The sequence below is a fragment of the Oryzias latipes genome, chromosome 1 (assembly GCF_053564925.1).
Source record: "Oryzias latipes strain Hd-rR chromosome 1, Olatipes_Hd-rR_3.1".
In the NCBI taxonomy this organism is placed as follows: Eukaryota; Metazoa; Chordata; class Actinopteri; order Beloniformes; family Adrianichthyidae; genus Oryzias; species Oryzias latipes.
The window spans coordinates 31,524,023-31,549,678 of NC_136237.1; the positions used below are offsets into that span (position 1 = coordinate 31,524,023).

At 36.5% G+C, this 25,656-nt stretch overlaps 1 protein-coding gene and 1 long non-coding RNA gene across 4 annotated transcripts; both read left to right on the plus strand.

Moving 5' to 3' along the window:
* The first annotated feature begins 183 nt into the window (after positions 1 to 183).
* Positions 184 to 12,560, plus strand: LOC105358627 (uncharacterized). Of its 3 annotated transcripts, XM_078953858.1 has the most exons (7): positions 184 to 280; positions 398 to 778; positions 5,434 to 5,814; positions 7,640 to 8,020; positions 9,846 to 9,892; positions 10,122 to 10,226; positions 12,251 to 12,560. In XM_078953858.1, the coding sequence occupies exons 1-7, from the start codon at positions 232 to 234 to the stop codon at positions 12,332 to 12,334; spliced, it is 1,428 nt and encodes a 475-aa protein (XP_078809984.1). In that variant the 5' UTR covers positions 184 to 231; the 3' UTR covers positions 12,335 to 12,560. The 3 variants fall into 3 exon arrangements, with proteins under 3 accessions (XP_078809984.1, XP_078809975.1, XP_078809985.1); XM_078953849.1 differs by having other exon boundaries at positions 9,846 to 10,226; positions 12,251 to 12,524; XM_078953859.1 differs by lacking the exons at positions 184 to 280; positions 398 to 778 and adding an exon at positions 5,128 to 5,316 and having other exon boundaries at positions 9,846 to 10,226; positions 12,251 to 12,524.
* A 4,797-nt stretch (positions 12,561 to 17,357) lies between these two features.
* Positions 17,358 to 22,793, plus strand: LOC144994818 (uncharacterized). The gene is made up of 3 exons (XR_013658462.1): positions 17,358 to 19,588; positions 19,726 to 19,778; positions 22,193 to 22,793. It is a non-coding gene; the product is annotated as an uncharacterized LOC144994818 (long non-coding RNA).
* The last annotated feature ends 2,863 nt before the right edge of the window (positions 22,794 to 25,656 follow it).

A 25,656-nucleotide genomic window follows, 5' to 3' on the forward strand; every position in this document is an offset into this window, starting at 1 on the left:
TCGGACATTTAGTCTGAACTTTAAAACTTCTGTGTATAACTTTTGACCCAAACCTTTACACTGCTAGTTTTGAATTCAAACATGCTTAGAAACCACAGAAAAAAAAGTTCCACTCAACAGACCAATCAAAAGCTGCGTCCCCTTCAGTGGAAAATCTGCGTATCTCACAACATCTTCAGTTAAAACTGTGAGCGTATCTGTAATGAGAAACATTTGTACTTTTTAACGTTCATGACCACATCACTCATGGATCCTCTGCTCATTCTGCCTTTTCTCTGGGGTAACTTGTTCTTTTACTAACAGTCAAAGTTGATTTGGATTACTTCAAATGACTTTACTGAATCTCAATTTAAAGTTGTTAAAAAAAATGATTCCTCAAATGACATTTGTCTTTCAGGAGCAGTTTCCTGCAGTTTTAACTGGACTTCTGCATCAGTGTCTGAGGTGACAGTCAGACATGGAGACAACATCACTCTCTATTGTGAATGTAAAATGGGAGATGGAGGAATGACTGTGTGGTTCAGAAACTGTTTCAATGAGAGCCATCCTGTTCTTGTTTTAGATAGAGAGTACTTCTATCATCATTTGGACAAAACTCAGTTTATTTGGACAAAGAACGTTTCCTCTGATTCCTACGATCTGACGATCATCAATGTCACCTTTTCTGATGAAGGTTTCTACTACTGTGGAACTGAAAGAAAGAAGGTGGAAGACAAGGAAAAAATTGATCAAAAGACGTGGTTTAATTACAGCAACATCATCAGAAAAATCTCCATCAGTAAGTATTTTACCCAAATGACTTCTGATGAAACTTTTAATGTGTTTTTTTGCAAATTGATTTTAGCAGGCAAAAAAATAATAAGAAATTGCTTCATTTCCATCGTCAATATTGATTTTCTACTGTAAATATTAAAGCAAAGCAGTTTCTGTCATCACATATTTTCCACCAGTTTAAATCTGGAATATTCAACATTCAACAATATTCAACGTATTAAACATATGTGTATTTTTTAAATTTCTGAATGTTTATTGAATGTTTTTATTTTGTGATAGAATACAAAAATATTAACTCAATTGGCTCAGGGTTAGAGCTTAGGGAAAAAATAGGAGTTCTGTATAATATTTGTGTTCTTTAATTGTTTGATTGAATGTCAAATTCTACATTAGCATTTTAAAATCATGAAGTAAAAACTTTAAACTACTTTGACAGATGTTTATATGAACATAAAAGGAAAGATCATACTGATCTTAAGGTAAATAATGATTGTTTTTAATTGGAGAATTTATTTTAAAGCACTCATCTTCACAATTTGTTTTTTTCCTAATTTTTATGATCACTGATTAGATTTTGTGTTAAACTATATCAGTAAACATAAAAAAAGATAAATCTCAAAAATGGAAGCATTTACTTTTTAAATAGTGTCTTAGCTGGAAAATAAATGCAACAGCTTTATTTATTTTTTTAATGCAGCCTCCAACAGGCCTCATAACTGTACCAGTGACAGTCAGCAGAACGATGGTGTGTGCTGGAAGCTGCTCTTCTCTGTGTGTCCGATCGTTTCTGTTCTCTCTGCTCTCCTCTCTGTTCTGGTTTACAGGATTTGTCAGAAATCAGGTATCTCAGTACTTTCCTTAGATTACTACATTCATACCTGATGCTGCATCTAAGCATACATCACATGTTTTTTTTAAAGGTTTTCTTCAAGCTTCTGCGGCAAACTCTTCTCAAAATTCTGAAAAGATACAGAACTCAAGAGATCGGACGAGACCGACTCTGCAACAGGTAAACAGCACCAACAGCCTGTCAGAGTTTTAGAGTAATGTATAAAATCAGGAACTATTTCCAAATGAAATATTCAACATTTAAAAAGCCAGTTGCTTTCTTATTATTATTTAAGTAATTAGTATAACTGCTGTTAAAAAATTGTATTTTAAAGTAGAATTTATTTTAACTATTTACATGTTCTTTTAACATGTCCCCAGAGTAGTCTTCATGGACTTTCATGTTTCTATAAATTGCTTTCCCTCTTAACATAAAACTCCTTGAAAAGAGTCTCTCAGACAGACACAATTTTTTCATATACTGAAAAGATTTGCCAATCTTCGCACAAAAACTGATTAAAATTCATGTTGGCCGCACGTAATTCGTCCGGCCAAGCTTGTTGCATTGTTGGCATGTATTTAAAGAACTTCCAAGCCTAAATGTAGTTATTGGTCATATGTTTTAATAATAATAATTCTTCCTCCGGGTCCATGCGGCTAAGAAAACAGTTCAGCACTGGCCGTACGTAATTAGAAAATGATATAAAAATTACGAAAAGGAAATGAGCTAGAAAGCCTCACAGAAGGGTCACACTACAGTGTTCTCTTAGGCAGAAAATGTAATTTAGCCAACCACAACCAAGACATGGTACACTCGGTTTTTAGAAAATACTGGGGGCTGCATTTTATTGATTTTATGACAGGAATGTGCAGACTGGTAAAAATCTCAACCCGGGCCAGACTTTGGACTTCTGAGCCTTATTTGGTTCTATATTTTTCACTCAGTCAGGAGATGTTTGTTTGTTGCCCTCTTGCATTTCTGCAGTTTTGCTATTTTAAACGCTAAAAGATCATCAACAAACGTAAATATTTCATTCCAGGATGAAGATGTGTGCTATGCTGCCCTGGAAATACGACATTCATCACTGAAACCAAAGAGGAAGAGAACAACTCAGGCTTCTGACTTCAGCACATATTCTGCTGTCAGAACATCAAAGCTGTAGAACATTTTCCACATTTGAGTCCAAGATTGTTTTTAGAAAACTAACAAAGCTCTTTGTCACAGATATACCTTTTGGCAGATATTTTTGTTAATGTTATCTTTGGCATCTTTAGATTCAATTTAGGATATTTCCTTGCATGCAGACCAAAATGCCATTCAACACTTCAGTTCTTCTGCAGAAAACTAGAGCTTTTTGGTACAAACTTCAGCTGCTAATCCAAGCAATGGAGCAGAACATTTACAGGGGCAACGTGTGTCATTTAACTCCTGCTTCAAATTCTTTCAGTTTCTATTTGCTGTTTAATCCTTGTGCTATCTTAGATGACCCCACCCTTACATTGACGTGTTCTCCCCACCATGACAAAGGTGGATAAAGGTGGAAAGATTTCATGTAATCCATGGACACCAGTGAAGATCACAAATCATTGAAGAAAAAATGTTCAGAGCACTGTCTAGTGGGTCTAGATGACCCAACTCCCAATGTTAAAGTGCCTAGGATAGCACAAGGGTTAAGCGGTTTCCCTGTAAAGAAAATGGTTTTGACTAACAAATTCAATAAGGTAGCAAATAAAGATTTTTGTGCATTTTAGGCAAATGCGTAGCTGTGTTTTTTACATCTTTACAATAAACCCAGACTAAATTTGGAAAGATTTGAAAAACTGGATCGTTTCACCTTCAATTCCTTGAAATAACCTCCTTTGAAATTGATCCAAAGATTTTTATTTATCATATTGGAACTTTTATTTTTCCTAGACAGAAACCTCAGAAGGTACTTCAAAAAACATCAAATGAAATCTTCTTCTTTTAATTCTTTGTTTCTCATAAGATGGCTCTGCCTTGTTGTGTGTCTAAGAAAGTCAACAGTTAAGAAACAGGCTCAACCACCCGAAAGTCTTCAATAAAAGTAACACACAGGAAACCCACAATGGTTTAGCTGCACTCACCTATCCGTGAAGTTTAACACACAGACTGATGAACACCAAAGTCAGGCTACAAAGAAATTCAGTGTTTCTACATAGTGTGCATCTACAAAACAGATAAAATAAATAAATAAATAATGTTGGTGATGTGGCAAAAATGCACAATTTTGCAGCTCTCAGGACATTTTTGACTAAAAAACAAGTGTATATTTAAGTTTTCATTGTTTGATATTTTATATGATCAATGTTTCATTTCATTTCATCAGGTTTTGAACTGACATTTTGTTTATTTGTAGCATTTTTCAGCAGCTTTGAATTTAGTCTATTTCTTTCCAAATGATTCTTAAATGAAAGAAAAAAGTTCCAAAAGAAGAAGGATTCATGCCAAATTTGCATGTGGAAAATGAAAAATAAAAAAAGTCCTTTAATAACATTCAAGTATTGTTAACCCTTGTGCTATCTTAGATAACCCCACTCTTACATTAACGTGTTCTTCCTACCATGACAAAGGTGGATAAAGGTGGAAAGATTTCATGTAATCCATGGACAACAGTGAAGATCACAAATCATTGAAGAAAAAAGGTTCAGAGCACTGTCTAGTGGGTCTAGATGTCCCAACTCCCAACGTTAAAGTCCCTACGATAGCACAAAGGTTAAATGGCAGTTTGACCACTTCCTTGAAGTCACCCAAACTTGAAATCAGCCACAGTCTAAGTGTGAGAAATGACAGGAAACCCACAGGGACGAGCAACATGCAACACCTTTTTGTCAACAGTTTAATGCAAAAACAAAAATAAAAAAAGAAGTTGTGCCCAGAATGAAAAAAATAAAAATGTAGGTGATGGCTCTTATTTATATAGGTGACGTCTTTGCTTTGAATTTAAAATTATCTTCAAGAAAGAAAATTTGAAGTCCAGATGAAAAAAAGACAAAATACCTTTTCTTTGCCAATCCAATGTTTTCTACAAAAGAAAAGGCAAATTAGTGTTTAAAAAAATTACAAATCTTTGTGGTTTACAAAATTACATATTAACTTTAAAATAGTATTTAGTTAATGAGATCTAGTGTTTTGACATTTAGTTCATCGGGAGCATTCAGGTGTCTTCAGCTGTCAGATTAGAAAACCAGCTGTTGCATCCAACGGGCTGGGAAGGATTTAAATGCCACTGACAATGGATGAAGTTCACTGATAGTGAATACCAGTAAATCAAAGCTGAGTTTGTTAGAAAACACAGTTTTAAGAAATTCTTTTTTTGGAACGTTTCTATTTTATTTTTGTTTTTAAACATATTTAATTTAAGAGAGTATTAACCTGAAGAACCCACTGGGTCAAATTTAGCCCTGAGTTTATTTTTATATTTAGTCTGAACTTTAAAACTTCTGTGTATAACTTTTGACCCAAACCTTTACACTGCTATTTTTGAATTCAAACATGCTTAGAAACCACAGAAAAAAAAAGTTCCACTCAACAGACCAATCAAAAGCTGCGTCCCCTTCAGTGGAAAATCTCTGTATCTCACAACATCTTCAGTTAAAACTGTGAGCGTATCTGTAATGAGAAACATTTGTACTTTTTAACGTTCATGACCACATCACTCATGGATCCTCTGCTCATCATGCCTTTTCTCTGGGGTAACTTGTTCTTTTACTATCAGTCAAAGTTGATTTGGATTGCTTCAAATGACTTTACTGAATCTCAATTTAAAGTTGTTAAAAAAAATGATTCCTCAAATGACATTTGTCTTTCAGGAGCAGTTTCCTGCAGTTTTAACTGGACTTCTGCATCAGTGTCTGAGGTGACAGTCAGACATGGAGACAACATCACTCTCTATTGTGACTGTAAAATGGGAGATGGAGGAATGACTGTGTGGTTCAGAAACTGTTTCAATGAGAGCCATCCTGTTCTTGTTTTAGATAGAGAGTACTTCTTTCATCATTTGGACAAAACTCAGTTTATTTGGACAAAGAACGTTTCCTCTGATTCCTACGATCTGACGATCATCAATGTCACCTTTTCTGATGAAGGTTTCTACTACTGTGGAACTGAAAGAAAGAAGGTGGAAGACAAGGAAAAAATTGATCAAAAGACGTGGTTTAATTACAGCAACATCATCAGAAAAATCTCCATCAGTAAGTATTTTACCCAAATGACTTCTGATGAAACTTTTAATGTGTTTTTTTGCAAATTGATTTTAGCAGGCAAAAAAATAATAAGAAATTGCTCAATTTCCATCGTCAATATTGATTTTCTACTGTAAATATTAAAGCAAAGCAGTTTCTGTCATCACATATTTTCCACCAGTTTAAATCTGGAATATTCAACATTCAACAATATTCAACATATTAAGCATATGTGTATTTTTTAAATTTCTGAATGTTTATTGAATGTTTTTATTTTGTGATAGAAAAAAAAATATGAACTCAATTGGCTCAGGGTTACAGCTTAGGGAAAAAATAGGAGTTCTGTATAATATTTGTGTTCTTTAATTGTTTGATTGAATGTCAAATTCTACATTAGCATTTTAAAATCATGAAGTAAAAACTTTAAACTACTTTGACAGATGTTTATATGAACATAAAAGGAAAGATCATACTGATCTTAAGGTAAATAATGATTGTTTTTAATTGTAGAATTTATTTAAAAGTATTGTTAACCCTTGTGCTATCTTAGATAACCCCACTCTTACATTAACATGTTCTCCCTACCATGACAAAGGTGGATAAAGGTGGAAAGATTTCATGTATTCCATGGACAACAGTGAAGATCACAAATCATTGAAGAAAAAAGGTTCAGAGCACTGTCTAGTGGGTCTAGATGATCCAACTCCCAACGTTAAAGTCCCTACGATAGCACAAAGGTTAAATGACAGTTTGACCACTTCCTTGAAGTCACCCAAACTTTAAATCAGCCACAGTCTAAGTGTGAGAAATGACAGGAAACCAACAGGGACGAGCACTATGCAACACCTTTTTGTCAACAGTTTAATGCAAAAACAAAAATAAAAAAAGAAGTTGTGCCCAGAAGGAGAAAAATAAAAATGTAGGTGATGGCTCTTATTTATATAGGTGACGTCTTTGCTTTGAATTTAAAATTATCTTCAAGAAAGAAGATTTGAAGTCCAGATGAAAAAAAGACAAAATACCTTTTCTTTGCCAATCCAATGTTTTCTACAAAAGAAAAGGCAAATAAGTTTTTAAAAAAATTACAAATCTTTGTGGTTTACAAAATTAAATATCAACTTTAAAAAAGTATTTAGTTAATGAGATCTAGTGTTTTGACATTTAGTTCATCGGGAGCATTCAGGTGTCTTCAGCTGTCAGATTAGAAAACCAGCTGTTGCATCCAACGGGCTGGGAAGGATTTAAATGCCACTGACAATGGATGAAGTTCACTGATAGTGAATACCAGTAAATCAAAGCTGAGTTTGTTAGAAAACACAGTTTTAAGAAATTCTTTTTTTGGAACGTTTCTATTTTATTTTTGTTTTTAAACATATTTAATTTAAGAGAGTATTAACCTGAAGAACCCACTGGGTCAAATTTAGCCCTGAGTTTATTTTTATATTTAGTCTGAACTTTAAAACTTCTGTGTATAACTTTTGACCCAAACCTTTACACTGCTATTTTTGAATTCAAACATGCTTAGAAACCACAGAAAAAAAAAGTTCCACTCAACAGACCAATCAAAAGCTGCGTCCCCTTCAGTGGAAAATCTCTGTATCTCACAACATCTTCAGTTAAAACTGTGAGCGTATCTGTAATGAGAAACATTTGTACTTTTTAACGTTCATGACCACATCACTCATGGATCCTCTGCTCATCATGCCTTTTCTCTGGGGTAACTTGTTCTTTTACTATCAGTCAAAGTTGATTTGGATTGCTTCAAATGACTTTACTGAATCTCAATTTAAAGTTGTTAAAAAAAATGATTCCTCAAATGACATTTGTCTTTCAGGAGCAGTTTCCTGCAGTTTTAACTGGACTTCTGCATCAGTGTCTGAGGTGACAGTCAGACATGGAGACAACATCACTCTCTATTGTGACTGTAAAATGGGAGATGGAGGAATGACTGTGTGGTTCAGAAACTGTTTCAATGAGAGCCATCCTGTTCTTGTTTTAGATAGAGAGTACTTCTTTCATCATTTGGACAAAACTCAGTTTATTTGGACAAAGAACGTTTCCTCTGATTCCTACGATCTGACGATCATCAATGTCACCTTTTCTGATGAAGGTTTCTACTACTGTGGAACTGAAAGAAAGAAGGTGGAAGACAAGGAAAAAATTGATCAAAAGACGTGGTTTAATTACAGCAACATCATCAGAAAAATCTCCATCAGTAAGTATTTTACCCAAATGACTTCTGATGAAACTTTTAATGTGTTTTTTTGCAAATTGATTTTAGCAGGCAAAAAAATAATAAGAAATTGCTCAATTTCCATCGTCAATATTGATTTTCTACTGTAAATATTAAAGCAAAGCAGTTTCTGTCATCACATATTTTCCACCAGTTTAAATCTGGAATATTCAACATTCAACAATATTCAACATATTAAGCATATGTGTATTTTTTAAATTTCTGAATGTTTATTGAATGTTTTTATTTTGTGATAGAAAAAAAAATATGAACTCAATTGGCTCAGGGTTAGAGCTTAGGGAAAAAATAGGAGTTCTGTATAATATTTGTGTTCTTTAATTGTTTGATTGAATGTCAAATTCTACATTAGCATTTTAAAATCATGAAGTAAAAACTTTAAACTACTTTGACAGATGTTTATATGAACATAAAAGGAAAGATCATACTGATCTTAAGGTAAATAATGATTGTTTTTAATTGTAGAATTTATTTAAAAGTATTGTTAACCCTTGTGCTATCTTAGATAACCCCACTCTTACATTAACATGTTCTCCCTACCATGACAAAGGTGGATAAAGGTGGAAAGATTTCATGTATTCCATGGACAACAGTGAAGATCACAAATCATTGAAGAAAAAAGGTTCAGAGCACTGTCTAGTGGGTCTAGATGATCCAACTCCCAACGTTAAAGTCCCTACGATAGCACAAAGGTTAAATGACAGTTTGACCACTTCCTTGAAGTCACCCAAACTTTAAATCAGCCACAGTCTAAGTGTGAGAAATGACAGGAAACCAACAGGGACGAGCACTATGCAACACCTTTTTGTCAACAGTTTAATGCAAAAACAAAAATAAAAAAAGAAGTTGTGCCCAGAAGGAGAAAAATAAAAATGTAGGTGATGGCTCTTATTTATATAGGTGACGTCTTTGCTTTGAATTTAAAATTATCTTCAAGAAAGAAGATTTGAAGTCCAGATGAAAAAAAGACAAAATACCTTTTCTTTGCCAATCCAATGTTTTCTACAAAAGAAAAGGCAAATAAGTTTTTAAAAAAATTACAAATCTTTGTGGTTTACAAAATTAAATATCAACTTTAAAAAAGTATTTAGTTAATGAGATCTAGTGTTTTGACATTTAGTTCATCGGGAGCATTCAGGTGTCTTCAGCTGTCAGATTAGAAAACCAGCTGTTGCATCCAACGGGCTGGGAAGGATTTAAATGCCACTGACAATGGATGAAGTTCACTGATAGTGAATACCAGTAAATCAAAGCTGAGTTTGTTAGAAAACACAGTTTTAAGAAATTCTTTTTTTGGAACGTTTCTATTTTATTTTTGTTTTTAAACATATTTAATTTAAGAGAGTATTAACCTGAAGAACCCACTGGGTCAAATTTAGCCCTGAGTTTATTTTTATATTTAGTCTGAACTTTAAAACTTCTGTGTATAACTTTTGACCCAAACCTTTACACTGCTATTTTTGAATTCAAACATGCTTAGAAACCACAGAAAAAAAAAGTTCCACTCAACAGACCAATCAAAAGCTGCGTCCCCTTCAGTGGAAAATCTCTGTATCTCACAACATCTTCAGTTAAAACTGTGAGCGTATCTGTAATGAGAAACATTTGTACTTTTTAACGTTCATGACCACATCACTCATGGATCCTCTGCTCATCATGCCTTTTCTCTGGGGTAACTTGTTCTTTTACTATCAGTCAAAGTTGATTTGGATTGCTTCAAATGACTTTACTGAATCTCAATTTAAAGTTGTTAAAAAAAATGATTCCTCAAATGACATTTGTCTTTCAGGAGCAGTTTCCTGCAGTTTTAACTGGACTTCTGCATCAGTGTCTGAGGTGACAGTCAGACATGGAGACAACATCACTCTCTATTGTGACTGTAAAATGGGAGATGGAGGAATGACTGTGTGGTTCAGAAACTGTTTCAATGAGAGCCATCCTGTTCTTGTTTTAGATAGAGAGTACTTCTTTCATCATTTGGACAAAACTCAGTTTATTTGGACAAAGAACGTTTCCTCTGATTCCTACGATCTGACGATCATCAATGTCACCTTTTCTGATGAAGGTTTCTACTACTGTGGAACTGAAAGAAAGAAGGTGGAAGACAAGGAAAAAATTGATCAAAAGACGTGGTTTAATTACAGCAACATCATCAGAAAAATCTCCATCAGTAAGTATTTTACCCAAATGACTTCTGATGAAACTTTTAATGTGTTTTTTTGCAAATTGATTTTAGCAGGCAAAAAAATAATAAGAAATTGCTCAATTTCCATCGTCAATATTGATTTTCTACTGTAAATATTAAAGCAAAGCAGTTTCTGTCATCACATATTTTCCACCAGTTTAAATCTGGAATATTCAACATTCAACAATATTCAACATATTAAGCATATGTGTATTTTTTAAATTTCTGAATGTTTATTGAATGTTTTTATTTTGTGATAGAAAAAAAAATATGAACTCAATTGGCTCAGGGTTAGAGCTTAGGGAAAAAATAGGAGTTCTGTATAATATTTGTGTTCTTTAATTGTTTGATTGAATGTCAAATTCTACATTAGCATTTTAAAATCATGAAGTAAAAACTTTAAACTACTTTGACAGATGTTTATATGAACATAAAAGGAAAGATCATACTGATCTTAAGGTAAATAATGATTGTTTTTAATTGTAGAATTTATTTAAAAGTATTGTTAACCCTTGTGCTATCTTAGATAACCCCACTCTTACATTAACATGTTCTCCCTACCATGACAAAGGTGGATAAAGGTGGAAAGATTTCATGTATTCCATGGACAACAGTGAAGATCACAAATCATTGAAGAAAAAAGGTTCAGAGCACTGTCTAGTGGGTCTAGATGATCCAACTCCCAACGTTAAAGTCCCTACGATAGCACAAAGGTTAAATGACAGTTTGACCACTTCCTTGAAGTCACCCAAACTTTAAATCAGCCACAGTCTAAGTGTGAGAAATGACAGGAAACCAACAGGGACGAGCACTATGCAACACCTTTTTGTCAACAGTTTAATGCAAAAACAAAAATAAAAAAAGAAGTTGTGCCCAGAAGGAGAAAAATAAAAATGTAGGTGATGGCTCTTATTTATATAGGTGACGTCTTTGCTTTGAATTTAAAATTATCTTCAAGAAAGAAGATTTGAAGTCCAGATGAAAAAAAGACAAAATACCTTTTCTTTGCCAATCCAATGTTTTCTACAAAAGAAAAGGCAAATAAGTTTTTAAAAAAATTACAAATCTTTGTGGTTTACAAAATTAAATATCAACTTTAAAAAAGTATTTAGTTAATGAGATCTAGTGTTTTGACATTTAGTTCATCGGGAGCATTCAGGTGTCTTCAGCTTTCAGATTAGAAAACCAGCTGTTGCATCCAACGGGCTGGGAAGGATTTAAACGCCACTGACAATGGATGAAGTTCACTGATAGTGAATACCAGTAAATCAAAGCTGAGTTTGTTAGAAAACACAGTTTTAAGAAATTCTTTTTTTGGAACGTTTCTATTTTATTTTTGTTTTTAAACATATTTAATTTAAGAGGGTATTAACCTGAAGAACCCACTGGGTCAAAATTAGCCCTGAGTTTATTTTTATATTTTTATGATTTTTTTCCTTCTATTTTTTCATTTTTATGTTTTCATTTTTAGGGCCCGAGCACGTAGTGCAAGGACCCTATTTTAATTTGAATGTTTATTATTATTATTATTATTATTATTATCATTATTCTACCGGAAGAGTCGCCTTTTTGAGGCCTTTAACATACCCCAAAACTCACCAAATTTGGCACACACATCAGGAGTCGCGAAAAATTTCGTATTTTATAGGAGATTGGCATGGGCGCACAAAAACGGTCAGCTGTCAAGCTGTCAGTCGCACAGGAAGTCTGCTATATTGATGTCAATATGTCATTTTTTCTCTATTTTGGTCATTTGCAGGCCTCGTTCTAGAACGATCTCCTCCTAGAGATTTGTGAATAATGACTCAAAACTTTGGTTTTGTAAACTAGACACTTGTCCGATCTTAAATTGCGAAGCTTTTCAGTTTTTATGGTTGTTTGTGACCGTGGCGGCGCGTCACATTTTGAGGTCGTTTCGAAAACACGCCATGAAAAGAAAAATGGCCATTACTCAGCCATGCATAAAATTGATGTGCATGATTGCAGTCTGACTCTGATCTTGTCTGCAGGGGAAGAATCCGGAAGAGGTGAAGCGCCACCTGCTGGCAACAGGAAATGACATGTTTTACTTGGAGCATCACTGCTCCAAGTAGGATGAGCCGACACACCTCAAAATGACGTCCACCTGTTGAAAAACCATTGAAGTTTACTCTGATAAAAAACATCTTTCAACGCGGGGGTGTGGTCGCGACAGAGCGGCAAAGTTGGGCGTCTCGCCATGCACACAAATGTTGCTCTCACGTGCACATTCCTTGTCCAATCTCACTGAAATTCAATGGATATGAAGCTTCCATTCTGAACCCATGGATATGACAACTTTGGACGAGCTCTATAGCGCCACCTAGTTATTGCATAGGGCACATTCTGCCCTGTATTTTCTCTGTGCTTTTTCCGATGTGCATGAAATTAAAACTGGAGATACTCAGAAGGCTCTTCTCTCATCATCTAAAGTTTCATGGCTGGACATCTGACGGTGCCTGCGTTAGCCACTGCCAAACAGGAAGTGGTCGATTCCGTTGCAGTCATATAATCAAGCTTCATAGGAAATCAGCCGTTTGTCTCAGGAAGCTGAGATTTCAGAATTAGATGCGTCCTACAAAGCTCCACGTTTGAAAAGCAGCATTATACGTACGAGAAACATTTAACCACCTTAATCACCCTATTGTGCTGAAAGCAAATTTTTGGACATTTTGACTCAAACAAATATTTTTATCATAACTTCTGTTTAGGTTATCAGCACCAAAATAAAAAATATTAACATATATAAAATGAACTGGTCAACTCTAGGATTTTATTTATTCAATCTTACATCCTCCAGCTTTTCATCAGTCTCCCCTGCTGCAGGAGTGGAGTTAGCCCCCACCCCCCACCCCCCGGCTGTGTGCTCACATGTAAATTAGCCAGGAGTGGCAGACAGAAAGTAGAACAGTTAGAAAGCCTAGTTCAACACTAAAATATAGCATTTTCCTTTGTTTTGTTTGTCTTTTATACATCTTTAGCACTAACCATTGCTTTTTTATTCATCCAAAATACAATTAACTTTATATTTTATCTTTTTTTTTTTTTACAAACAAAACATATGAATGTGCTCCCAAAAAAAACCCAGCCTCAGTACACTCCTACAAATGTAACATCAGACAGTAAATGTCTCTTTTATGCTTTTTTTTATCAATGCTGCAACTTCTTTTCATTTCCTTTCAATACATCCAATGAAATTAAACTACAACGACAACACAACGTATAGCAAATGTCTCTAAGAAGATTGTGTATATACAATATGTACCACCTTTAAACACCAAAGAAGTAAAACATCTTTCTAATAAAATCACAAAAAATGGAACACAAAATGTAAAACCCAAATTAGAAATTGCAATTTTAAAAAGATAATTTTTTCAGCAGCTTTTTAAAAAAATCAGCAATTTAACTTTTCTGTGGGTGAAACAAAGAAGTCCAGAACAATGAAGCCACTTCTCCAAAGTCTCTGTCACCTTCAGTTTTACACAAAGTCTGTGAACATCCACCATACATTGGTCACATGTACTCAAAGTCCTGCTAAAAGTCCACAATTGTAAAAGCTCTTTTATATAGACAACTGTTTGTTTGCTTAGAGCTCTAAATATAAAAAAATGCTTTTCTATCACCTAGACACAGATGGAGAACCATATCAACTGGATTAGTAACAGGGAAACATGTTTAGGTTTAAACTTACATCAATAGACAACATGAAGCTGTTCATCACATTTTTGACCTAAACATGTAAACACATGCTTGGCTCTGCGGTTAGGAAACGGTATTTGGGAATCTCTTTATACCAGGAGCCAGCCTGGCCATAGGAACATCGCCACAGTGTCCATCCAGACTGGGACATCAACGGCATCCACTTTACAGCCGTGAGCTGCTGTGTTTAACTCCAGCTGCCCCAGCAAGGGAGACAACTGCAGCAACATCCACTGACCAAGCTGACAAGCCCTGGCAGAAAAGATCCCCACAAGAAACACTGGCTCCGGATGAATGTTCGATAACAAAATATATTTTTGCCATTGACTTGCAGCTCGCAGTTCAAGTGGTTTAGTTTTCCAGTAATGTCAGTCAAAAATGCAAGGTCATAATCACCATATTGATATTCAACGGACATCTCCTCCAATAGCACCTTGAAAATCCTGTGCTGTTTTGCTTTGCAGCTGAGGTTTTTTATGATTTTCACAATAGGAGTCATTATGTGTCCAGAGCCAATCACTTTTACACTTAAGGCCTACTGGTGAATGACGCAGCAGTAATGCAGACATTTTGGAAAGTCTGGGTCAGGTTTACAGTGAGCGATGAAACCTGTTTGTCTATTGATCATAGCAGGAGCCCCGTCTGCAGTCACTGCTACCAGCTTTACTAATGGTACCTTTTTCTGAACAAAAACTCTTTCACCGTGTTATACATTTCAACTCCTCCTCTATTTGTTTGTAAGGGCAGTTCTGTCAAGAGTTCTTCTCTTGATGTAAAGAAAAACAAAAAAAACAAACAAACACACAGCTGCGCTGCACTGCTGCTGTCCAGAGAATCTTCAAACTGGATGCAAAACCACATGCGCTTTGCAAGATCCCGGTCCACCTGATCGGCCAAGTTATCAAACATAGCTGACACATGTCTAGACATTGTAGTGGAAATTAGATCACTTCTATTTTTCACATCTTTAGGTACAGTGTTAATGATTATCATCATTGCTTGATTGACAACTTTTTAATCTGAAAAGGGCTTGGATGAGAAAATGAGCAGGTCTAAACGAGGCTTTGTTTGAATTTTTTCTTTCACAATATATGCAAAAATATCAGTCCCTAAAGGAAACAGATTACAGCGCCCCCCCCCTCCCCCCGCCAACAGGCTGCTGTCATGTTAAATGTAGCTTGCAGCTCCAGAATGCAGAAGGAAGAACGACACAAAACGGCTCGAGCAGGGCGTTGCTCATTCACTCACTCATTCATGCTATATGCAAAAGTCTTTGTCCCTTAAGGCAACAGATTACAGTCTGTCCCCCCCCCCCCCCCCCCCCCAGGCTGCTTTCATATTAACATTAGCTTGGAGCTCCAGAATGGACAAGAAAGAACGACGAGAATGGCTCGAGCAGGGCGTTGCTCACGGGGCGGTCGCTCGTACCAGGCGGTCGCACGTGCTCGGGCCCGCTAAATGCTACTTGTAGCTTTAATTATTTCTTTTTTTGCTGCTGTTAACTGCTGCTTATCAAAATGAACACACAAAAACCAGATCTTCTTAATTAACTTTAAAAGCCCTGAAGAAAATTGTGGTTGGGTTCTCCAGGTTAAAATCCATCCATCTTCTTAACCCGTTTTATGCCACGGAACTGCCAGAGCTTAATCTGCAGGTTGGGTGAAGGCGGGTAAACCCTGCTGGACAGGTCACCAGCATGTCGCAAGGCCATGCAATCACACCCACAGTCACACCTAGGGACACAATTTTTGAGTAACCAATCAACCAATGAAGCCTGTTTTTGGACTGTTGGAGGAGGCTGGAGTGCCTAGAGAAAACCCACTTAAGCACATGGAGAACTCCACACAAAGTCCCGCTGGGATTTGAACCAGGGCCTTCTCACTGTGAGGTGAAACCACTGATACACACCAATGAATACCAAATTGATTCATATTATCACAGGCAGTCCAAGTAAATAAAGGTTGAGTCAGAAAGGTCTGAAGCTAAATCCTAAAGATGAAGCACTGTTGTCACTCTGTCTTTAGTCAAATAAATACATTAGGTGGACCTTCAACGAATCTACTTCATGAGAGCAGATATATATTTATTAGTTATCAAAAAATACAATATGCAAATCATTTTTATTTGTGAATGACCACCAAATTAAATCATGTATCTGTGCTTGTGATTGTGTTTTAATGGTAAATAGCTTGCATTCAGGCTCACTGACAACATATGAGGGTTTGAGTTCACAGATTTTATCTTTCAAAACAGCTCAGGGCTCCACACACATTTGTTTTAATACTCCACCATCTGACTATGTCAATTTTTGGGGCTAAACGTGTTGGGAGTTTGCGTTTGATTGAACTTCTGCTGTTAAGGCCAATGCACAGACTAACTGTTCAAATCTCAGATAGAAACTGTTTTATCACCTTCAGTTCTGCAGTTCAGCACTTTGATTTTAGACCCAAACACCTTCACTGTTATCGGTGAATTCACACGAACGAAGAAACCACAGAAAAAAAAGGTTCCACTCAGCAGACCAATCAAAACCTGTGTCCCCTTCAGTGGAAAATATGCGCAACTCACAACATCTTCAAGTTAAACTGGTGAACGCATCTGCAGAGGAACATTTGTACTCTTTAACGTTCATGACCCACATCACTGATGGATCCTCTGCACATCATTCTGCCTTTTATCTGGGGAAACTTGTTTTTCTTTTATCTATTTTTTGGAGTTGGTCAGAGTTGTTTTTAAAAACTCCACGGATTTTTAAATGAACCCTTGTGCTATCCTATGACCCCACCCTTACATTGACGTGTTCTCCCTACCATGACAAAGGTGGATAAAGGTGGACAGATTTCATGTAATCCATGGACACCAGTGAGGTTCACAAATCGTTGAAGAAAAAAGGTTCAGCGCACTGTCTAGTGGGTGTAGATGACCCAACTCCCAACGTTAAAGTTTCTAGGATAGCGCAAGGGTTACAATTGTGAATCTTTTTTTTTTTTTTGGTAATTGACATCTGTCTTCCAGGAGCAGTTTCCTGCAGTTTTGACTGGACTTCTGCGTCAGTGTCTGAGGTGACAGTCAGACATGGAGACAACATCACTCTCTATTGTGACTGTAAAATGGAAGATGCAGGACCGCCTGTGTGGTTCAGAAACTGTTCCCACGAGAACCAACCTGTATTTGTTCTAGATGGAGCATACTTTCATAACTTAGGGAAAACTCGGTTTATATGGACAAAGAACGTTTCCTCTGATTCTTATGACCTGACGATCATCAATGTCACCTATTCTGATGAAGGTTTCTACTACTGTGGAACTGAAGGAAAGAAGGTGGTAGAAACTCATGAAGAGATCTGGTATTACAGCAACATCATCAGAAAAATCTCCGTCAGTAAGTATTTTACCTAAATATTTTTTTGTTTTTTTTGTTCCATTATTGGGACTGTTTTATCTGCAAATCTAATCGTAAGGCAAAAATAACAGTTTGGTAAATTTACATAAATATTCATATTATTTTGCTGTAATCATACAATTATATTCTGCTATATTCTGAATCTTGAATATCTTTTTTAATAATCATTTATAACCATGTATTTAAATGTCTTATTTTATGTTTGGATGCAAAACTATGAACCCAGTGGGTTAGGGTTAGGTGTTTGGTGGAAAAACTGGACTTTTGTATGATATTTGTACTTTTAGTGTAGTTCAGCTTTTAATTATAATGTTTATAGCTGAAATCAGTCCAATAAATGCTAATTGAACTTTTTTTACTATAAACTTTCAGTTTCCATAAACTCAGATGAAAATATAACTTAATCTAACTCGCAGTATGCACAGACTCATTCACATGCACAACCATAAACACACCAGCTCTCCCTTAAATGATATCTCACAAAATAAACAGGATTCAAATTTTAAAGCACTAAAAAATCATAAAAATACAAATTAAAATAAAAGACATAACTGTGATGGAATAATAACAATAATAGCAATAATAATGTACTGTAAAAATTTAAAAGAAAGTAATATACAAAAAAATATAGAAAGAAGATAACATTAGGAACACCAAATGGCCAAAAAATCAAAATCGATCGTTTTTCAAATAAAATAATTAAGAGAGCTTTGAGATGGAGCATAAGTTGCTGGGTGCCTTAGAAAGGTTTTTTTTTTGCAGACTGCTTTTTATATCTATGAACAGAGAAACCCACTGGTTGAGATGCTGTAAATTATTCATAGGGAACTTAGTACTGTATTAAGTAAAAAGGGAGGTTAGAGCAAATGAATTTAAAAACATATTTTAAAAGTGAACCTATCTTCTATTTGATGGTGAGAGTAAACCAAGGTGTTTATAGAATGGGCAGCGGAGAACAAAACTACATCAATCATTGTCAATTATATCCAGAGAATTTAAACAAGCTGAAGTAGCATGAAATTGAATTTAAATGGCATAATCAAAAATTAGGAGTAATAATTGAGAAACTGATTTTGTCCTTGTAAGGGTTAGTGCAACCCTTACAAACACAAGGGTTGCACTAATTTATAGGCTTTGTTTAGGTCCAAATTAATGGCACCTGTGCACATATTATTGTTAACCCTTGTGCTATCTTATTTGACCCCACCTGTCATGGTCTGGTCAGTCTCCTCCCCCTCCATCTCAGTTCCACTCCAAAACCACCTCCAGCTGTTGCCACTCAACCTCATCAGCCCTGCTTTTTAAAAGGAGACTCAACCCCATCATTCAACGCCAGATCGTTGTCCTCTATGGTGACTACCCTGGTCTCACGTCTAGGTTTGCTCTGCCGTTATCCTGTTCTCGTTCCTGCCCTACGTTGTTCTCCTGCTACAGGAAGATCTCATCACGAGCGACACCAGCCATCTCTGAACCATCGCCATCTCAAGCAGAAAACTCTCGGAGAGGGATCCAATTAAAACTCTTCTTACCTGTTACTCGCCGGCCTTGTTTCTGGGTTTCAGCACCTGGGTCCGCCACGTACCGGGAATCATGACCCCACCCTTACATTGAGGTGTTATTCCCACCATGACAAAGGTGGATAATGGTGAAGAGGATTTCATGTAATCCATGGACACCAGTGAAGATCACAAATCATTGAAGAAAAAAGGTTCAGCGCACTGTCTAGTGGGTCTAGATGACCCAACTCCCAATGGTAAAGCGCCTAGGGTAGCACAAGGGTTACATTTAGAAAAAAATATTTTTTGTAAATTTCATAAGGGCACTGGTAGAAAAAGGCTTTCTAATTCCCGATTAAAATCCATGAATTATTAGCATTATCTTTTAATTTTTGAACTTTTTTTTAATCAAATATTGGATTTTTAGAATACTATAAGTTTTATAAAATGTATTTAAAATCAAACAACTGCATTTTTTTTTTTTTTTTTTTTACTCACTTCACCTGAATTGAGTAAAAACAACATTTCAAATATATCTCTGTGCACATCTATCTATACAGGTTTATTTTTTATAAGCAACTGCATTATTTCCTGCAGGACCCATTGAACTCCATCATTGCATCAAGATGGAACAGTGGGATCCTGATGTTTGGTGGAAGCTGCCTCTCTATCTGTGTCCAGCTGTTTCTGTTCTCCTGGTTTCCTCCGTTTACAAACTTTGTAAACATACAGGTCAGTACCAACGAATGTTCACAGATCCTTATTTCAATTGAAGTGTTTTTCAAAGCTAAATCTTCCACCAAACAAAAAATTCAGATTTTCTTTTTTTTTTTTTACCTTTAACAAAATGTTTTGTTTACACTTCGCAGTAAAATCTAAAAATACCAAAAGGAATCCTCCATCAAGACAAATGCATCACCAGGTAATGAACCCAAGCAAATGTAGGTTTTTTTTGTTTTACTATTCTATCTTGATACTAGAACATGAAAGTTGATATTTTACATCTTGATATCTTTTTGCACAGATGCAAAAACTCGCAGAAGCGAGAAAAAGCGTTGATAGTGACGGTATTAATTCTGCATGAGCTAGAATTTCATATGATAAAATCTAAATTGGTTCACTTCCACATCATACATTTAACTGAGTTACCTAAAACAATTTACTTTGTAATTTGTATAAATTGTGGTTATTTTAGGGTTTTTCCAATCAGGATCTTTTGGCACCAATTCGATTACAGGTCATTTGATTTTAATTTTAATTCCCCCGGAGCTTGCACTTTGCAGCTGTCAACAGCAGACAGATGTCAAGAAACAGAAATCTGATCTTATTTTTCTTTTAAATACTTTTGCAGGTCGTTGTTTGCATTAAGGCACAAATTCATAGCCATATGCTGTCAGTTTTAAAAATGTATAAGAGATTTTTAGCCCCAGAGACAAAATCTGGAAATATCTTGCTAAATTTACAGAGCTGTTTTTGTTCCGTCTGCTTAAACTGCTGTCGTATTCTTCTGCGCTTTGTGGCAATAAAATGCTGTGATCCATTCAGGATATGCAGACTTCTACTTTGACATTCATTTTAAATACTGAGCTTGAAATATACAGTGCTGATCATAATAAGAATAAAATAAAAATCTGATTTAGATCAAATCTGAAACTACGTGATCGGGCCCGATTACTGATCACAAGATCAATTTGGAACATCCTTAGTTATTATCATATATAAACATACACTCACCGGCTACTTTATTAGGTACACCTTGTGTGTATCAGAATTCAATTCAATTCAATTTTATTTGTATAGCCCAAATTCACAACAACAGTCGTCTCAATGGGCTTTCATATAGGTAATAGAAAAAGTTAAACATAAAATCAAAAGGATCATGAATACATAGAATTCAATAGGAAAATACTAAATTGAACTAACAAACTGACTAAGCCAAACTGGACATCCCTGCCTTTAGACCCCCTTTGCGGTAAGGAAAAACTCCTAAAAAAACGGATTCTGGAAGAAACGAAGAAACCTCAGGGGTGCCCACATGAAGGAGGGATCCTCCCCCAGGACGGACAGGCGATTTAACAGATCTCTTAGAGAAGAATTAACTTATCTAAATCTACAACTACATATTTAAAGTCCAGCAGACGAGCTTCATCCAGCCGTGGTTGAGGGGACAGTCAGGGGCGCGAGTTGAGCCTGAGACAGGAACCACAGCCAGGTGTAGGAGCAGGAGCAGAGACGAGGTACACGGCCAGGTACAGAGCAGAGATGAGCCAGAGGCAGGATCCACAGCCAGGTGTAGAAGCAGTAGTAGAGGTAAGCCAGAGACGAGGTACACAGTCAGGTACAGGAGCACGGATGAGCCAACTGGAATCTGGAAGTACTTCCACTCCCCAGGAGGGGAGAGGGAAAGAGAGACAACATGAATCACACTGCACAAAACAGAGACATGGAGAACTAAATGATAAATAATGATCAAAAATAGAGAAGAGAAGGAGGGGAGAAGAAGATGAGAAAAGAGGACAGAACCCCAGTGCACCATAGTTACCCCATCTTCAACTTCTAGCAGAATGGACAGTTGTCTTCAGAAAGACTTTAATCCTTGGTGGCATCGATTTAACAATGTACTGGAAACATTCCTCAATGAGTTTGGTCCATATTGACATGATAGTATCACGCAGTTTCTGCAGATTTTTTGGCTGCACATCCATGATACCATTTCCCATTCCACCACATCCCAAAGGTGATCTATTGGGTTGAGATCTGGTGACTGTGGAGGCTTTTGAGTCCAGTGAACTCATTGTCATGTTCAAGAAACCAGTCTGAGATTATTCCAACTTTACGACAAGGCACGTTAGCCATCTGAAGATGGTAGACTGTGGTCAAGATGGGATTGACATCGTCAGCAACAAAACTCAGGTAGACTGTGGCGTCGTAACCATGCTCAGTTGGTACCAATGGGCACAGAGTATGCCAAGAAAATTCCCTTCCCCAATGCACCATTACACCACCACCAGCCTGAACCGTTAATACAAGGGAGAAAATTTCTGTTTACGAGCAGCTAGACAGGTGTACCTAATGAGGTGTCCAGTGAGTGCATACATTTAAAAAATATTTCTGAAATACAAGGAAAACTGGGGAAAAAATTCTAACACTGAAGTTTTCAATAAACCCAAATATTGAAGATAAGCTCGGTCAAATTTCTTTCCTTTTCTTTTCTTTTTTTTCTTTTGGGCTGCCTATATTAAAGAAGGCTCTTGTGAAGATCTTAGAATTACATTGATATTAAGTATGTGATTTAGTTTCACAATGAAGATAATAAATGAAACTGTTGCATTTTAGGATGCTGCACTGGAAATCTACCACCCATCTGTGGGACCAAAGAGGAAGAACGCAGCTCATCCTTCAACCTTTAGCACATATTCTGCTGTCCAATACACCCCAAATGTGGATCATCTGCCATAAAGGAAATGTGGAAACTGATTTAGTCAAGTGTAGATCATCAAAATCCTCTTTTGTAAATTTCTTTGTGTTTTTTAAATACACGTTTTGGGCTTCTGCCTTAAAAATTCACACATTAAAATGCCACTACATATATTTTTATAACAACTTCAGGGATCTATGTACAAAATGTGCGGCCATTGAATGCGTGTTTAAAGTTAAACCAGTTGAACTTTGACCAATCAGGGACTCTGATTTGGCAGTCCTTTTTAATTCACAGAAGTGCATAACCAATTTTAAAATTGATCAGGGAGCCCTGGCTGCGTCCTTGGCCCGCGTCTCGGTGTCCAGCGCCCGGTGTCCCCAATGGCTGCCGCCTGGTACGGCGGAGCACACCTATCCTGTGGTCTGGGGGTCCTGACGCCGGGCTCACCTGTGCCTCCCGGTGCCGGGGGGCCCCTCTGCACCTGGCTGGATGGGTCCCATCAGAGGGGTTCTCCTGGCCTGAGGGCCCCCCCCCCCCCTATAATCCTGGTGGATCTGGTTCCCCTTATGATCACATGGTTCACTTCGGCAGCCTGCATGTATCTCCACCTCTACTTGCACATGCATACTGTTACACTGCTCTCTGTCTGCTTCACCCCTCTTCAGATATGTACCGCTCATCTTCATGTCAGAATTTCACCTTTGATGTAATATTTGTCTTTCCAGCAGATCAGGTATAATTGTTACAGCTTAAAATAATAAATTATTCAAGTCGGCACTTGAATCCCCCCCACACACACACACACATTTCTGCACCTCTCTCCCTTTTATATTCCTTCAACCCCCCCCACACACACACACACAAAACACACCTTAAAAGTTGTGATAAGCCTAATATTAAAGGACTTATATCATGCAAAATCAACTTTTTGAGATCTGAATTGTATTGCAATGTTTATTCCAAACAAAAAACAATCCCAAAGTGGGATTTTGCTCGATTCACGCATCTCTGAGAATTCCTGTAAAAACCTGCACTCTGAGCACCAGCCTCTCTTAATCCTCAAGGAGTGAAAGTCGGTGCCTCAGAGATCGAGTCGTCTTACTTCGAGATAAAAAAATGAACTGTGAAAATAACACATATTTAATCAATACATTGTTTATTAGTGTGCCAAAGGTGAAATCATATACATGGATATAGTTTACTCTGAAAGGCTTAATAAAAGAATGATATAGAGTAAACCCTTTAAAATCTTCCGTTCACAATGAGGCAGTACAGCAGGACTCCATGCATCACATCTCTTTGATGTTTTGCGTGCCCATTCTGTGTGATAACAGCACACTATTACTGTTTAGAGTCAACTTGAACAGCAGCAGTGTTTCTTTAGTCGTGTTTTACATGTTGGGCTCAATCTCTGAACAGAGAAAAGTCTCGATACCAAAGAGCTGTTATTCCAGATTTGTTTCAGGAAATAGAAATAAAAAACGTGTCCTTGATCAGTATTTTAAGCATTATTTACTTCAACCAGACCACTTCCAAGAAGTGAGAGAAAACTTACACTGACCGTAAATAAGGCTCAGCCACAGTATAAATGTGAGAAATACCAGGAAACCCACACTGATAAGCTATGGGCCTCAAAAAGACCTTATTACGCAGACAATGTATTTTCAATGAAAAGATTTCTTATTATTTAAAATAGAACAATAGTTTCAAGTTGAAACATGAAAACATGATCATCAATGTTTTTGTTCCAGAATGTAAATATAGTATAAATAAATGATGGCTAAACTGATCTAAATGAACTTCACTGAAGTAGACAGGAAGTCCACAGACATGCAGCCCCTCACCCAGCGGTAACAGTTTCACATGTGAGCTGATTCAACACACAGATAAGAGCAAAGTCTCTGTGAGTTCTACCTGTTAGGATGAAAGATCAGGTTAACAAGGACGCCACTGAGTACAAAGGAGGGATTTACAAGGTGTACCTATGTTACATTTACATTCTTTATCACAAAAAGGATCCATTGAAAAAAGACATAAAACATGTCAAAGGATTCAATGTAGATAATAATGTGGCTAATTTGTAATGATTTTGGCAAACTGCTAAAAAAGGCTTGAAAGACTTTAAAGAAGTTTTTTCCTTCTTAACCCATATCATGTATCCTCTTAACCAATCAATAGATTATTCAAAGCATTGATTGTTTTTATCATGTGGTGATGATGAGGAGCTTCACTCCTGTGAGTGAGAAGGATCAGGCTTTCAAGTCCGGCTGCAAGGGGATAACAGCTGCTGTTCAGTCAGTTCTGCTGTAGTTTTCCCGGCGTTATATGGAGTGAAGACATTAAAATGCACCTGTTCTCGAGAAACCGTGTCCAGCGTTGTCATTGAGGAAGAACAGTGAAACAGACCACACATGCTCAGTAATGCTGCCATCACTGAGCATGTGTGGTCTGTGTAGCAGCTGGTAGTCTGACTTATTCTCACATATACATCCGCTGGAGGATCTGATTATTTTTGTCTGGTTATATAGTCGTAATTTTCATTCAAAAAATAATAATTTTAACATTGATTGTGTGCAAGACAAGAAAATAAGAAAGAATCGTTTTAAATGATTGATTGACTTGGTTGGCTAACAGTTCAAATCTCTGATTAGGCAGAAACTGATTTATCATCTTCAGTTCTGCAGTTTGCGTTTTGATTTTAGACCCAAATTCCTGGTATTTTTGAATTCAAGCCAACAAAGAAACCTCAGAAAAAAAGGTTCCACTCAGCAGCCCAATCAAAAGCTGCATCCCCTTCAGTGGTACATCTGCATATCTCACAACATCTACAAGTTAAAGGTGTGAACGCATCTGCAAAGAGGAACATTTGTGTTCTTTGAAACGCATGATTACATCAATCATGGATCCTCTGCACATAATTCTGCCTTTACTCTGGGGTAACCTGTTCTTTTACTTTCATTTAAAGTTGTTCTTCTGATTTATTGTTTTGAATTTCAATTTAAAATTGCAAAAGAGAGGCTTTTTTAAATGACATCCGTCTTCCAGGAGCAGTTTCCTGCAGTTTTGACTGGACTTCTGCATCAGTGTCTGAGGTGACAGTCAGACATGGAGACAACATTACTCTCTATTGTGACTGCAAAGTGGGAGATGGAGAACTGCCTGCCTGTTTCAGAAAACCCCCCTGTTTTTATTCTAGATACAGATTACTTCTTTAAAAAATCAGGGAAATCTCAGTTTATATGGACAAAGAATGTTTCCTCTGACTCCTAAGACCTGATGATCATCAATGTCATCTATTCTGATGAAGGTTTCTGCTACTGTGGAACTAAAGAAAAGAAGGTGGAAGACAAAGAAAAAATTGGTATAAAGACGTGGTTTA